The following is a 17,701-nucleotide window of genomic DNA, read 5'->3' as shown; positions in this document are numbered from 1 at the left end:
CCATATCTGTGGATCCATCTGTGGCTAAACTGTAAACACTGTTAGTAAGTATGCTTGAAATCATTTTGTCATCTTCACAACCAAACATTTGTACAATGGCTGTAGTTTTAGTTCTAGCACAACCATATTTTTCACTATATCAGTCTAGGAACATTTTTCTGAATAGATGTCCTGCATGATCGGCTACATCTAAGGGTAAATTATGAGCAATGTCGAATTGCATGAACATCACTTCTGTATTTATGATTTCATATTCTGAATTTTTACTCATAAATGTCTTTATCTGCATCGTTTTTGTCTTCACCTCAGCCTTTTGTTGGTGAGATGCTGATTTTGTATGTGCCACAGAAAAATCGATATGGCAAACTGTACAAAATGCATAACTGTCACTGACTTTTGATGCAATGACCGAATATTTTGCACTATACCCTTTCCTAAATTTTTGATTCACAGTTTTAGTCCTTTTAGATTTTCCAGAAACAAGACAATCTGGTGAGCGAGGCCTCTTTTTTTTTTTTTTTTTATCTTGTGAACGATCACATTGGTGTTTCTTTGCCAATAGAAATACCAATTTATATGAGTGCTGATTGGCTGACAAGCACTGATGATGTAACTGTGAATTCCCCCATGTACCCAGTATGGAGAAGCACCATACTCAAACTATTGGTAGACGTCAGAGATACAAATATATTTTTTTATTATTTCAAGCACAAACATGATTATTGCAAGTAGCCATTTGGACTATGTCTTTTATTTATTATCAAAATTTATTTGATAAAATTATGTACTGTGTAAACTCTTAATTTAATTCAAATATAATATTATCCATTGAATTAGACAATGATGATTTGAAATTTCTATGGGCTACTTCACAGTAATTTTATGATCTATATAACATATTTTACTGAGATAACATGTAAATGGAAACCACAAGTATATGACATCTTTTAAGTCTACTGACCTCTGATGAAGTTTTGATATCGTAGATTATAGAATGTAAACATGGTAAAGAAAGGCTAAATGTTTTATAGTATGTTAAAACTTCATACAAGTTATTTTTCAATTAATAATCTATGAGCACAGCATATTAAGGCTTAACAAATGATCCAACTACTATGTAGGTAAAATAACATGTTTTAAGATTTCAAGATAGAACTTAGAGTTGTTGTCTTGAAAGGGGTGATTACAATAAAATTTTGAAATGACATCAATGTGCAATATTAAAGTTTCTTTAAAATAATGTAAAAACCTGAACTTACTATTTCAGGAAAGATGTTATGAATAATTGTTATTTTGTTGTAATGTATTTTATGTAGGTTTTAATAATAGAAGCATTAATTTTTTTTATAAATATATTGTTAATGAAGTTGTAAAAATGATTAAAATGACTTTTATCCAGTAAAGTCAGAACACACTTCAACAGATTATAATTTTCATTATGCTTTTGACAGGTTTCCTTATTCATAGAATCTATAAATTAATCATAGATCATAATATATATAATCCATGTTTTAAAACTTAAAATTACAAAAATAAAAACTTTGGTGAGAATTTATGCATATATTTTAAAGATGGTATGCTTGAAATTTAAATTTTGGATTTATGTGAGTAGGATCTTACCTGTATCATTATGAAACAAGATTTTTCCTTATGGTAAAAAAGTAGAATTATGTTTGCAGAATGTTGTTTATGCTATAGATATTGAAGTCATCTTTTGTGGAATATCAGTATTAATTTTCAGTAATATGTCTTTGGCATATGTTCAGTTTTTAAGAAACATCTTATGTGTGCTTAAATTAATGTGATTATGCTCTGTTGTAGTTATGGAAGTTCCCATTTGCCCAAGTGACATTTGATTCAGATCCTGTTCCAATCAGCCAACTAGAAGAAATGTCACAAGCAATGATCAGGTTAGTCGATTCTGACACTTTAACTACCTGTGTGCTCTAAAATATAGCAATATATTACAATAAACAGGAAAACTCATACAACTTTTACTGATTATTTGTTTAAGAATGTTATATAAGAAAAACAAAGGTTCCATTTGCAATGTATATTATGTTTAAAACTATTGCCCTATACTATACCAAACAAAAAAAACATTTATACTTTTCCTTTATGATTTGATTAGTAGTATTGTATACTACTACAAACAAATCAGGTACCACTTATAGTGTGTATTCAAGAAAAACTATAACATGTAACATAATCTCTACAGTATATTAGTTTAGATGTTGTATATACTTTCTACAAGGTTTTTCAAATGTTTTAACAAAACTAAGAACTTATTTTAAGATAATTAATGAAATACTATAAATTTATTCCTAACATTACTGTCATTCAATAAATATTTTAGGTTTTTCCCACAATTAAAAAAATAACACCTCTAAAAATATATCTCAGGATGGCTGGTTTGCAAACTTTGTTAACCTGAAGATGATCTAAAAAGGTCAAAACATTGTTCTCTGTTTTATTAGTAAAAGTGATAATACTCATATCAGCCATCCTGAGACATGTTTTTACTTCAAGTGGGTTTCTCATCATCATGAATAATATACTCTTCAAAAAAAGAAATGCAAAAGGGCTATTTTTGTTATTTTAAAGAGAAGTATATGTAATAACATTACAAGCTCAGAGTATGTGATGTTACACGTGTTAAGGCACTGATTGTCAGACCAAAATGACAATAAAAGTTGTGCACTTTGAAAACGGAAGAAAACATCGGATTTTTGCCAAAACGCATCCGTGTCCAATAAATTTGTTTGAGAGATCTGCATGTTCTGCAAGTGCAACGTGTGCAAAATCCCTATAAAAGTGACGGGTTCTCGGTTTCCATAGCTCAGTGTTAAACCACCGACACGCAATACAGTTACGCCAAGACTGACTGAAGCACAACATAACAACGCCATTGGTCGCTTGGAAGCAGGCGAATCTTGATCAGATGTTGCCAGAGCTGTGAATGTCCACCCAAGCACCCTCACAAGGCTATAGAATCGTCACCAACAACATGGATCAACTTGTGACCGTCCACGATCTGGCAGACCTCGTGTGACCACGCCCGCACAAGATTGCTACATCCGGTTACGTCACCTTCGGGATAGGATCACCACTGCGACGTCTACTGCCTCAACCATACCAGGGCTGCGTAGGATTTCTGATCAGACCGTATGCAACCGTCGACAAGATTCTTAGGCCCCATGTGAAACCCATCATGGTGAACGTCAACGGCGTTTTTCAACATGACAACGCCCGACCTCACACAGCCCGACTCACCACTGTCTTCTTGAGACACCACAACATCAACATTCTTTCCTGGCCCTCCAGATCACCAGATTTAAACCCCATCGAACATCTTTGGGACGAGTTGGACCGACGTCTGCAACGGCGACAACCTCAACCACAGACTCTACCTCAGCTTGCAGCAGCTTTGCAGGCTGAGTGGACAGCCATTCCACAGGATGTGATTCGTCATCTCATCGCTTCAATGGGCAGGAGATGCCAAGCAGTTATTGATGCTCACGGGGGGCATTCTCATTATTGACGTTGAGTGACGTTAAACATCAACTAGTGAGCGTGGACTTCGCCTTTGCAGACATTGGATGTTCAGCAGTGAATGTGCAAAGTTTCACACATGTCATACAGAACTACCCGGAATAAATTTGTTAACAATATGTTTCAAATTTTGCCTTTTGCGTTTCTTTTATTGAAAAGTATAGTTTAAAACTTGCAGGTAAAGTTTCTTCAGCCCAGTGCTTCTCTTTCCTTATAAGTAACTTTTTTATAAAGGATTTATGGAAGTACAAATAAAAATAACATGTTTGTCACATATGGTAGCTTTTTCTTTATTGGTTACTTTATGCTTGTTGAGCTGTGAATGACTTGTAACATTGGATTGAATAGACCAACAAGTACTAATGGAGTTGTATAGAACCTCTTGTCTTTTAGAACTGCATTTGTATGTAATCAATATTGCAGTTTAATTCTACTAATTACTGCTGCAATTCCATATGGAAGTTGTAAAGAAAATGAGGGAGATTGCTTTTTTTTCAGTTCTTTGCCATGAGTGTTATAATGTGCAAAAAAGGAAAATTACATAAAATCTGACAGTTTGTCAACTCCATTGGTAGTGAATCATATGAAAGCAAATTGGCAATTTGAGGGTAATGTTAAAATATTACAAGTGGGTCTGACATATGTTCATATTAAGTTTTATTTTTTTACACTGCATCACTGGTGTCAAATATTATGGCTCTTAATAAATAATGAAACATGTGAAAAAAATCCACAGGTAGATATTGTAACTAGAGGTACTAATATCAGTTGACTAATATGTGATTCTACTGGTATATCATGGTCTGATTTTGGTATTTTGCTCATTTTTCTTGTCATATATGCACTCTTTAACAGGCATGTGTTTTAAAGGTAAAGTAACCTTATGAAACTTTCATAAGTGATTATGTCAACAGAGATTTGATAAAACATGTTTTATCTCATTATGAGTAAGTTTCCAGGTTTTGGGTTTGGTTCTGAACAGAGTGCAGGTAGCCTGTTATGTAGCTTTGCACAAGAAAACTAGAGAAAAATAACTTCTCATTGTAGGTTAACCATTTGAATTGACTTGATAAAAACTTACAAACTAAAAAGTAATCCAATATAATGCTATTTTGTTTATGTAAATTTATATTTTATTTTTAAATTTTAAAATGTATCTATATATTTGCAAATAGCTTTGTAAAGTAGCAGGTTTCAATTTTCAATTTTTCTGGAAATTAAAGTACTAAGTAGTGGAAAAACTTACTGTAAGACAACGACTTTACATACACTATTATAGCCTATTTCTATGCAAACATCCTTGTTTTGTGTTTTACTAAAGAATTATATTTTGTATGAAGCATTCAGTCATCATGATTTCTTTACTGTGATACTAAAAACATTAATACAATTTAGATTTGAACCATATGCTACCTTCATTGTATTATGAACCAAATAAGTTTTTTTAGTTCTTTTCATCAAGTTATTTCTTTTACCATGTACATTAATATTTTACTTATTTATACGAGTAGATGAAGATGTTTTTCTTTTTAATTATTTTTAGGGGAGTAATGGATGAGAGTGGGGAACAGTTTGTAGCTTATTTCCTTCCAACGGAAGAGACAACAAGGAAAAGGAAAAGAGATGAAGATGATGGTGTTGATTATGTGGATGATGATGAGTAAGTCTTTGAGGTAGAATTAAAATATGAATTATACATATTTCTGAGTAAGTTATGAAAATTGTGTCTAAAGAAATGAACAAGGAAGGGCAACACTAACTTATAAACTATATATGTATATTTTAAGTTGTAGGTATCAGAAGAATTAGGACGTGCAAAGCATTATGGACACACAATACGTCAGATTTCACCCAAATGTGCATGCATAACATGTTAATGTAAATGATCAAGGCCACTTTGTCTTACATCTGTGCTACCTTTCATTGTCTGTAGACATTTGTGGAAAGATGGCTGCTTAGAAAGAATTAAAAAAATAAAATGAAACCAACATGATATTAAAATGAGCCACTATGGAGTAGATCAATAGAACGTGTCTCCTGAAGTAGAGTTTCCATTCTTCATCGTATGGGTTGGACATTCTGGAAGGGTAAATCTGTTTAAAATACTGAAAATTTCTGATACTAAACAAAAGGCTTTCTAGGCATATGAAAAATAGTTATAAGGTGCTCTTCTTACATTACTATAATTTGAAACTTGTAATGGATTAGTTAAGAGTAGTATGTAAAAAAAATGCATCTGCAGTCTAGTATGATTTATAATGCTATTATTAGACCTTAAAGTTTGTAACTGTTATGGGTTGGCTATCTTTTTAATAACTCAACTACAAATGCAATCAACAATATGCAGCACATACAAAAACAACTCTTATAGAACATTTCATGACTATAAATCCTCTCTTAGCAGTGAAAAAGATCTTCCTGTTGTTCAACACCTTATCCAACATAGTCATTTCATTAATAATGTTACTCTAATCAGCATTGAAACAGGATTCAAAACTAAAGCTGATAGAGAAATAAAAGAAGCTTATTGGATCACTGATCTAAACACTTTTGGAATTAATCTAGATCTTGGAATCACTGGTTTCATCCCTGTCAGAAAAATAATGTTTATTCTTTGCATGCCTCTTTCATGTAGTGTGAATCCTAATTTTTTTTAAACATATTATTTAAGATAATTTTTCATACCTGTTTATATAGGTTAATTATATTAACATCACTTTTCTCAATCAATTGCCAGGAGTCATCTTTATTTTACTTAAACACTTAAGTTTAGTTTTTTGTTTTTTTTTAACTGTCTCTAAAGCAAAATATCCCTAACGTCTTTTTATGTAACGTTGTTGCCAACCACATTGAACTGGTAGTGAGACACCATTATAACAGTACATGGAAAATGTACTAAAATGTTTCCTGGAAGACAAAATGACCTTCATGACATTGGCCAACTCCCTTTATATATATCACTTATTTAAATACACCATTCCCAGTTTGCCCCTGAAATGAAAAGTTCCACTTTTCAAAAAACACACAGGTTAGAGGGTGTTTATCATTTATATCAACACTTATTGAACCTGCATACCCTTCTGAAATTATAAAATATAACACAGTAGACTTCTATACAATTCAATAAAATCAGCTGTCTTCATTTTTCAGGCACTACTGCATAATTAGTATTTAATTTTAAATAATTTTGAATATCTATTTGTCCTTTTCACAGTATTTCAGGCTCATGAAGGATAAGTATATTACTGAATAATAAGCTTTATTTCTTTGCATAACATACTTCTACACTCGTATAGTATCTTTTTAGTGTTGTGTCTTTAATTGATGACAAAAGCCTGAATCTATTTTATTAAAATCATCTAGAACATTTTTCATAGCTATACAGAAAGGAAGCTAATTAATATAATGTTACAAGTGCTCATAATTAAACAGAAGATATTTGAGAATTTGGGAATCTGTTCTATTGAGTGATATGTAATAAAAAGTTGTTGGCAAAGAAACTACTTACCATTATCATCTATATATCATGCTTCTTGTTACTAATACATCTGAAATCAAAAATAATTGATATTTTCATATGTAGTAGGTATATCAGTATTTCATAAAATGAAAATAAACTGCATTTCTTTGATATATGTGGTTGGTATTAAAAAAACAAAAGAAAAAATTATATTATGCAATTAACTTGACAAGTAAAATAGTGCATATCAATCAATGAATTATAATTTTATGGCATCCAAACCTGCTACATCTTGAAAGGATATTTACTATGTTGAGCCATTTGAACATATAATTATTAGTCGACTATTTTACTCACAAATAAAACATGAACATTCAGACCTAATATGCATTTAGAGAACAATTATTCTGCAAAACACAGCCATGTTTCATTATACCAACAAATTGGGATTTGTGAAATATTAAGTTGTTAAAGTTATTACTCTGTTATAAACTGTGTTAAAAAATCATGGATTGGCTTTTATTTTTTGAAGTTTTAATTAACTCTTTCATTAACTTCTAGTCAAACTGTGACTGTAATGAAGTATATTATTAGTACATGTTACTCAGGTTATTCTTACTTCCTATCTGATACATTTCAGTTACTATTTAAGCCAAATAGTTGAATATCAGCAATGTCTTTATAAACTTTTCTAGTCCTTGGCTCATGATTTCTATCAAATTCATCATCATTCAGGTTGTTTAACATCATGATTATATGCAAAAAAAGTACAGGACATCATTGAAATTATATCATTCATGATGTTAAAGGTTGTAAAAAGGCACTTTTCCATAACAGTAGTTTGTCACTGGTAAATAAATAGTGAAACATTTATCATCACATTACTTTTAACAATTCTTACTTCTGTTAGATTTCAGATGAAAATAAAAATTACTTTTTGTAGCTACACCATTTTTAAATACAAGTAGTGGATAAATGGGATTTTTAGGATAGAGGGTTTTACAACAGACTGTCTTGAATTGTGCTAGAAAATGAATAGTGTTGGATACATCCTTAAAGTTGTATTAGATGTACCTAAAATAAGAAAATTATTCTAGCTATACAGAAGTTTAAACATTCCTTCTTGCTATTTCATAATATATTACAGTATTGGAAATAGTTATACAAACTGAAGTGATGTACGAGTCACAAACAGTAAGTATATTCAACTAAATGACAAAATTATCACTGGTACAATATATACCCTCAGAAATTACAAAAGAAGAGTGTAAAGTTATATAATGCACTAGTATTTTGTACTTGTTAGGTGTTTCAACTGTTTCAAAAAGTATTTTCAAAGAAGTAAAATCATCAAGAAATATCTGAGACATAGCATCTTCAAGTTTTATTGAATTTATTCCTTTTTTTCTTTGCACCAAAAAAAACATTCTTAACTTTTGTGGATTTATTTTTTTAATTTGGTACACTGATAGAACTTTTCAACCAACAATTAGGAGTCTCATTCAGTTTAAATATAAGCCACATGTGTAAAGTGATTCAACAAAAACTACTCAGATTTGATAAGGATTTTTGCTCACACCTACCTAAAAGTTAAGCAAGCTATCAGCCTGACATTTTTACTACAGCTTCAACTAAGAGTAAAAGTGGACTTTTTTAAGTTTTTGTCATTTCGATTAAATATGGCTGATTTAAAGCAGTAAAACTATAAGCTGACAGGATATGAAGATAAATAAGTATTGGTTTGGACAAACAAAATGATTAACAGTTTCAAGTTAAAATTTTCAAAAGAATAATGTGGGTAGAATGTTATTATTCATTGCCAACTTTTCAGTGCATTTGCTAAATTTTATGAAATTATCATAATTAAAGAGTGTAGGGCATCACAAAATATTAGCTTAAACAATTGGCATGAATAATGAGGCTTGATACAGCTGTGCCAAGGGCACAGTAGTGATGACAAGAAACTGTTGATATATATTCCGTGGCATAACTATAAAGGAACCTCTTAACACTGTTTTAATGAGGTAAAACTACCACTATATTTTAAGTAATCTGGTTGATTCAGTAATGGTCTGTTCCAAATAATATGATTGCAGTCTTAAAGCTAATGTGGGTAATTATCATGTATGACTTTCTTACTTGCTATGGTTTATTGGTGTGTATAGACAAAAACACATATCTAATCAAAAACACCTTAAGTGTGAAAAAATGTGCAGCCAAAAAAGGAGCGAGTGTGCAGTTTAAAGAAATAAAATCAAACTTGGTGGCAAGACTGGTAGTTATATCTTTGACAAGGTTTTTACAGCAAATATTCATTAATTAGTTAGCTGGACTGCATACTTTGTTTTACCCACCATTTTAACACAAACTGTAAAAAAAATGTGGCCTAGCTAACTAATGAATGAATATTTGTAGTAAAATTCATATCAATGCTTATAAGTGTAGCTTTAATTTTGACTACTTTTGAGTCCAATCCTTTATGTTTTCACATTGAATCCTTTCTTGGTCACATCTTTTTTTTTTTTTCACATCTAAGGTGTTTTTGATAGGATGCTATTTGCTAGGAAAGTGTAACAGGTATAATTTTTAAAGTAACATGTCTGTAGCAGTAGACCAGTGGTAAACCAGTTGAGGATGTAAAGGAACTAGTGCAGTTCATTAGCATACAGTGGGTGGGAAACAATTTTTAATATTTTTATTTCATACTTTTTTATTTCATGTTTCCAGTATTGCACTTACGTGTATATAATTGAAAATATTCAAAGTATGTTACCTGCTTTAAAAGTGTGTAGGTAAAAGTGAACAATGTTTTACAATAATGAAAAAAATCCATGAAAACTAAAATAAAATTCTTAATAGTAAATGTAAGGCAGATTTTGAAAGTACCTTTCATAAAAATCTAAATGTTACATTGTTTAGCAAAAATAGAATCCAAATCTATATGAACATTTTCAACATTTATTCCATTATTATGCCACTAATAAAGGCATAAAACAAAATAATTAAATATTGCACCATTTGTCAGGAAAGTATGAAAGATATGCACATCAATTTTGTAATATTGTAAGTAGTAGAAATAATTTTGCTATATATTCCTTCTTACTTACTGTTTTGTCTTTTAACAAAAATAACTGAAAAGTAAATATTTGTGAAAAAAACTAATAATATATGCATAAACATTCATAAGCACTAATGTGCTTTGATAAAGAATTTCATTTGTGCATAATTTAATGTGAACATAATTTTCATAACAAAATAAAAAATGTTTAGGAAAAAACAACTATAGCAAAATTGTCAATTTCATAACGACAATTAGTGATTGACATACCCACAACCCAGCTAGCTATAGTAATGTAGAAAGTCTTAACATTAAAAAGTTTTGAAACTAAATGTCAAAAATAAGAAATCTGAGTTATCTATAATTTAAAAATGTTTGTCTTTACTCTGGTAAATCACTGTAATTATGTTAGTCTGAGCCATATAGAGATACATTTATTGTTATACTTGTTTCCTGTTTATTAGTTATTTTTGTGCACCAGCAGGTGGCTTTTTAAGAACAATAAGCTTTATTTTTGTTCAGCAGACACTGTTAAATAGGAAATAGTCATTGTTAATATTCAAATATTTTAAGGGTGGGTTTTATAGTCTTTGTTTTGTTTCAATGTGATCCATACTTAATACACATGACATAAATGTTTTTTTGAAACCAGTCATGGTTGAATTTTATGTATAAAAACAAAACAGTCTAGTTATTAAACATTCTGCATCTTTTCCGTACATAATTTACATCAGAGACATTTCTCAAGTTTAAGATAAGTAATTGGAGAGTTTAACTATGAAACTAGTATCTCTCTTAAAACCATCTTTGCTACCTTGTCTGTGAAATTAAATATCTTAAATTTTCCTCTTTTTTTTTTTAGATATGACTACAGAATGGCTAGAGAGTATAACTGGAATGTGAAAAACAAAGCCTCAAGAGGCTATGAAGAGAATTATTTCTTTGTATTTCGTGATTCTGAAGCTTACTATAATGAATTAGAAACAAGGTAAGGTCAACTATGCAAAACATAACATACTTTTTACTCAATTTGGTTTTTCTTATTTGCTTAGTAATATTATAATTCTGTTTTGTATTTCTAACTTTATGACAAAATAATATTTTTTTTTATCGAAAATGAAAATCAGTTGTTCTTGATAAATAGGTTTTCAAGTTTTTGTGATCTTATTTATCAAAGTTACCTGAATCCTTTATTGCTCTAACTTGATGTGTTTTACTTTTTTTTCCTTGTGTTTTGGAAAAGCCTTCTGATATCTTTAATATTTTATGCAGAAAGATACAAGATGTTGACTGTGAAATGGATGGCAACTGCCCATTATAGAAACTTGTAGAAATTTATTGGTTGCTTGTGTAGTTCAAATGTAGTGGACAGTGTTTCAAAAGTCTTTCTGAAGGTTTTTGTCTGAAATATTTTTGTGTGTATTTATTTAAAATAACTTCAGTTCAAAAGTTTTCAACAAAATAAAAGTAGCTATGTATAGAATTGAGTAAAAATCACCATTCTTGTTATAATAATACAAATTATATTTTGCATTGACAGCTACAACATACATACATATGGAAAGATGTTTTTTGTAATCCCTAGTGGTATTATGGTAGCATGAAAAGCATTTAAAGTTGGGCTGAGTGCTGTTTTATAACAGGATAAGTAACTAGATTATTTGTGTAAGCAAATATTTTGTATCTGTCAACTCAAAATGTGATTTTTTTATATGCATATATTTTGTAACTGCCAACACAAGATTATCAGCTAATTAATTTGTATGTGCATATACTTTGTAAGTTCTGAATATGATGTATATTACCTCAGTAGGAATTCTATAGGTGTGGAAAATGTTAATGATATTGGTATAAATTGTCGCTGTTAGGATCGCTGGTGCATAGTGATATTATGTTCTGCAACTCTGTCTTGATTGATATGTGATCTCAAGAAAGGTGTGTGTGTGTGTATGTTAATATATGTTGGATATGAACAACTTTCTTATACGTGATTAATTGCACAAAATTAAAGTATACCAGTGCACAATTTTATGACAAATGAAGAACTTGTGTAGATACTGAGATGTGTGTGTACTTGTTAAAGGCCACAGTGGTCAGTTAATACTGAATTAAAAGATAAATATTGTATCTCTCGTATTTCAAAATATTCATTATCATAATCAAATGTTTTTACTCTTAGAAATAAACAAAAGGTTGCTAGGATAATCTACACCACACTAAGTGAAAAATGTGGAGGACTCATTGTTTTCATTAATGTTTGTGATGGAAAATTTTGTGACTTTGAAATTTTCATTCCTAATTTAATATGAAACTTATGTGGTACCTCCTACTTGACAGCTTCTATCTGGATAAGATTAGGTCTAAGTGGCTTTGACCTTCATCCCTACATTGTTAATTGGACTTTTGATAAGTTAGCAGTCATGACATTTTCTGTATGAAGCCAAAATTCTAAAATGTTGCTATTTTGTAACTACATCATGACCAGAAAGAAACCTTAAACTCATAACTTTTTAACCTGGAAGATTACCTGTCAGGTTAGAATGAAAATCTACTCTTGATGCTTGTAACACTAGTGAGAAAAAACCTGTCTGGTGCCTATCAGAGTGGCATTGCTCAACCTGGTTGTGCAGCATGTAGCAAAACCCATGTTGTTGGAAGGGTGCAAAACAGTGGAAGTATATACCATGACTTTGGCTTTATTTACTATCTTAGGTCCAACATCAATAAATGTTGACACCTAGAAGTGGTATTAGTACCAGTGCTCTGTTGAGGGGGCTAAACAAAGACACCTTTAAGATGTCCACATCCATAAGATCCTTCATCTGTGAAATGTCTTCAGTCTATTCTGCCTATGCAAGTCAAGAAGAAAATTGAAGTCTTTTGAATGAATCAGACCAGTTGTAGTCTCCAGTGCAAATCACTGTGGTCAGTAACAGCCTAGTGAAACATTATCCATAATCCCAAAAGGCAAAAAACTCAGCATGTTTGCTCTAGGAAATTAACAATTGCCGTATCTTGCAGAGAACAGCCACAAATAGTGAAAAAGAACAGCTGGCTCAGAACTCCTGACTCCAGAAGAAGGTGGTAGACTTCAAAGTGCTACAGGGTCTCCAGGACCCCACACAACTTTCTAGAGGCTGAATGTAAATGTTTTGTAGCTGTTTAGTGGATTTTCATCATCAAAAGGTGTTTTTTAGGAAGGATTATGAAATGTTTTGTTCATACATGGTCATATGGGTGTGTTACGCTCTTCAACAACAAACAATATTTATTTAAGATACTTTAACAGTTAGTGTTTCTGTGTCTGTAAGTGAAGTATGCTATTCATTCAATATGTTAATGAATTAACAGCATTTTATTTTTACATCTAGGTCATTATTTGTTTTTGTTTGAATTTATCCAATTTTCTGTATTATATTTTCTTAATTACTCTTGCATTTCATAGTTTGATTAGTGTTATGTTTGAGCTTCATGTTTGTATTACTTTGATTATTTTCTGTATCAGTTCCAAATGTATGCTATGAACTGAATTGTTATGTAACTGAAGGAATCAGAAGTCCTCAATACCGAGTTTGTTGCATAGAAACATTAAGAAATGTTGTAGTAACTAGATATTTAAAGTTACACATTTTTTACTTTAGTATAAGTCTAAAGGGATCAACAACATTGAAAATCATGATGCCTAAAGTTGCTGAACAAAGGAAGTCTGAAACATTGAGAAAGTAAATGAAATGTCATGATACAAGTTACAGAAAGAAAGAGACTTTCTTACCAACTTATGAGCCAAAATTAAGTGCAAAGAAGCCAGAATCAAATTGAAAATTGCTAACAGAGATTCTAACCAAGCAGCTGCCCATAAGACAGTCTTTCTGCTAGTTCCTTATAACTTATATTCATTTATTACTTGTATATCATTGTTATTCTCTGTTTTTAATTTTACATTTTTATTGAAAGAGTAACTGACTGTTCATACATTCTCTCTTTCATTTTGTTCTGATTGTATATCATTTATTTTAGTTCTGTTTCATTTATCTTTGTATTTTCTACAGTTTTTATATATTATTAATTCTTTAATTTGTTTTCACTTTGAATCTGCTTTATTTTACTTTTTGTTTTGATTTGGTACACAGTTTGTTATTTTGATTTATTTTAGTAATTTAATTTTGTTTCACTGATTGCTAGTGTCTATAGGCATAATCAGGTTTGATTTTGTTGTATATGTGCAAGTACCAGAACGTAATATCTGTATTTTTTCCTTTCATATTTTGTTTTGAGTCAGGGCTAGAGGTAAGGAAAGGGGAAGTTGTTGCAGTTGAAAAAAATTGATATTTCATCCTCTTATAATTCGTAAAGAATATATCTTTATTCAGTTAAATTTGTGAAAATGTTTGTCCAGATGCTATTCACTTAGTTGATGTTTCGTTAAATATGGTGTGTAAGGTTGTAATCCTTTGGTTAGCCATTGTAGAAGATTAAACGTTTAATCCTAATTCTGTATCATCATTACCTTTGGAAGTTGATCATACTTATTTTTACCTTTGGAAGTTGATCATACTTAATTTTACCTTTGAAAGTAAATCATACTTATTTTTACCTTTGGAAGTTGATCATACTTATTTTTGTAAATTGATGTGATTTGGGAATTTATGAATATGTGAAATAGCATTATTGTTAATGTAGATAATCTAAGTTTGTATGATATATTTGAAACAGTGTGACAAAACAGGTTTTTGCTACCTTCTTTTCTGATATAAATATCTCCCCTGTTTCGATTCCAGCAACCACAGTATTTCTGTTAGAACACATCAAAATTGGACATTTTGTTGAATAGCCCATTCTACATTCACTTGTCATTTTTCTTTGTCATTCAGGTTCATTTTATTCTTTTTCAAAACACTTACTGATTCTGATGCATATTATGGATAGTTACTGTATTCATTGCCTCTAAGACAGTAGTTTACATGGATACCACAACCATTTGTTTTTTTATAGTGAACAACCCACATTATTTGAAAAATCTATATTCAAATGTATGCTTCTTAAATAGATAATTTCTGTAAGAGATGTACTTGTTTTTTGTTGGTTTTTTTCACCAATATTTTTAAAAATTGAACTTAAAAGAGACATCAAGTAAAAGTGATATATTTCTAAGAACTGACAATTAATTAGTTAAAATATACTTTACAGGGTTCGTCTAAGTAAAAGAAGACTTAAGCCTGGTACTCAGCCCAGCAAGTCAAGGTTGGTTGTACAACACCGTCCACTCAATGAAACAGAGATGAAGACTCAGGTAAATTATGAAGTTTGCTCACAAAAAAACTTTATGGTGTACTGGAAAACTCAACAGTGATCTGTCTAGAGTAATGTGTGTATAGATTTTGCAAAAATATTTAGTATCTTGAGATCAAGTTGTATTTAAATTTTCACAAACTAGAGCAAAATTTCACTGTGGTTTGGAATAATGTATATTTGCAAATAGCATACACTTGTTTTATTAAGTTTATCTGCTTTTCTAATCTATTGTACATTACTATTCATAAACCATACTTTACTACTTTGTTTAATGTGGTACTTTTTGAATAATATATTTAACCTTTGATAAATGTTAATCATCTTTCTTAAGCACGTCTTTGCAAGAGAGTTGCATTTCATAAATGTTTTGTTATTTAAGTCAGTCATATTTAAGGGATAAAACTTAATAATTTTAAAATATTTACCCATTTCTTGTCATTTAAAAGCTCTGTTATTTGTATTTCATATATTTATTTTACATATGTATAGGAAGAAAGTAACATTAGTTATCTTAATTGTAAATGTTTGGTATAATGTACTGTAAAAAGCAATAAGTTATTTACTGTTATTTACTTTTAAAAAAGTACTTGCAGCACCTAGTGATGATTGTTGCTTAAAATGTTTTTAAAAACTTCAGATAGGTTTATCAAAATAAGATTGTACGAAATAAACAGTCAACCAAAACAAATTCTTAAGTATGAATATCCTTTGATTTGATTATACTGGAGAAATTTTGAAATTAGGCTGGTATTGATAGTATATCAGTGATTTTTATGAATATGTTGTCTATTAAATGTAACTGCCAACTTAAATCTGTTTTTTAATAGGAGATAAGGATGACACAGCTGGAACCTCCGAAAGAAGAAGAGGAAGCTGAAGAGGAAGAAGAAGGTTGATAAATATTGTCTGTTAAATATACTTTTAAAAACTCTTAAAATTTAATTGGCAAAATTTCCATCTTAAAAAGAAGGTCTTATATTACATTTATGATAGGAAGTTTTTAGTTTTCTCACGTGTCTAATTAGTTACTCAGTATAGTTCTGAGAGTTGGTTTTGGATGAATGTTAGAAATTAACATAATTATTGCCATTGTTTGCAGGTGTATGGTTTATTTGTTTATTAATGTTTTTAATAGATTATTTGTTGTTTCAACTTTTTCTCTTGTAATTATAGGTTGAATGTAATATTTATGGACTTTTTTTTTTTTTTCAGGTGAAGAGAAAGACCAGAGTGAACATGAAGAACAGGAAGAAGAGGAAGCTGAGAAAAATGAGGATGAACAAAAACATGAAAGTGAAGAGGAGGAAGAAGAGAAACAAAAGGAGAATGAAGAAAGTGAAGAGGAGAATGATGTCAAATCTAAGGCCAGTAGCAGCAGTAGTAGCAGCAGTAGCAGTAGTAGCAGCAGTGAAAGTGACAAGTCTTCTAGTGAAAGTGAAGCTGAAGAAGAAGAAGCCAAGAAACGTCGTGATGAGGAAGAGATCTTTGGAAGTGCTAGTGATAGTGACTGAATTTCCCAGGATGGGAACTTTAAACGTTTCAGGACATAAAATATAATGTTTTTGCAAGCAGTAACATATAGCATGGAGAGGTTGTTTAGCACATCAGATCAACTTTTCTGATGATGAAGATAAATTAGCATGACATGCAATTTATTTTGAGTATAAATAACACCAAAGGTGTAGCATTTCATATAGATTTAAAACAATAATTTTAAACAACTTGATGACTTCAGTTTTGAAATAAAATATAAGTATGTGAGATGCAAAATGAAAATCTTGTTTACAATGTTGAAATATTTACTTTCTAAATAAAATTCTGTCTGGCATCATAAAGTAAGTTGTTAAGGACCTTCTAGAAAATTTCACTGTAGCAAATTAATTTGTTGAGAACATTACCTTTTTTACTTGTATTGTTCATATTAACAAACAGGATTGAAGAAAGTGCTCTTAAAAGCTTACTCTGAAATAAAGTCAGTAGGTTCATTTTTTTCAAAATAGTCATATTATTATGAATGCCAAGTTTGCATTATAAACAAAAACATATATATTACTGTAAGTAAATTATATGATGGTTTATGTCAAATCCACAAACAATAGTTAGTGTATCCAATTAAAGTAAACTATCATTAATTAAACAGTCAATTAAATATTCAGTAATGAGTTCCAGTGTGCTTAAGATGAGCTAAAGCAGTGAGAGTTTTGCTACTATTTCAAGAAATGATCTTACTATAATAAATGTAGCATGTATGTCAGTATCTATGTATGTAACCAAAACTCCTGCACTGTCTATTGAATAACACCACAAACAAAACTCTAAAAAAAAAAATGTCATGCTTT

At 30.3% G+C, this 17,701-nt stretch overlaps 1 protein-coding gene across 1 annotated transcript in view; it reads left to right on the top strand.

Moving 5' to 3' along the window:
* The window catches only part of atms (RNA polymerase II-associated factor 1-like protein antimeros), a 58,980-nt gene extending 41,621 nt beyond the window's left edge, over positions 1-17,359 (top strand). The window contains exons 8-13 of the mRNA XM_076450210.1: positions 1,822-1,910; positions 5,096-5,212; positions 10,933-11,058; positions 15,258-15,360; positions 16,190-16,253; positions 16,575-17,359. Coding sequence (XP_076306325.1) covers positions 1,822-1,910; positions 5,096-5,212; positions 10,933-11,058; positions 15,258-15,360; positions 16,190-16,253; positions 16,575-16,873 — 798 coding nt within the window. The 3' untranslated portion in view covers positions 16,874-17,359. The remainder of the gene's footprint in view (positions 1-1,821; positions 1,911-5,095; positions 5,213-10,932; positions 11,059-15,257; positions 15,361-16,189; positions 16,254-16,574) is intronic.
* The last annotated feature ends 342 nt before the right edge of the window (positions 17,360-17,701 follow it).

This window comes from Tachypleus tridentatus, chromosome 8 (assembly GCF_004210375.1).
Source record: "Tachypleus tridentatus isolate NWPU-2018 chromosome 8, ASM421037v1, whole genome shotgun sequence".
NCBI classification, from domain to species: Eukaryota; Metazoa; Arthropoda; class Merostomata; order Xiphosura; family Limulidae; genus Tachypleus; species Tachypleus tridentatus.
This window is presented reverse-complemented; position numbering and strand designations above follow the sequence as displayed.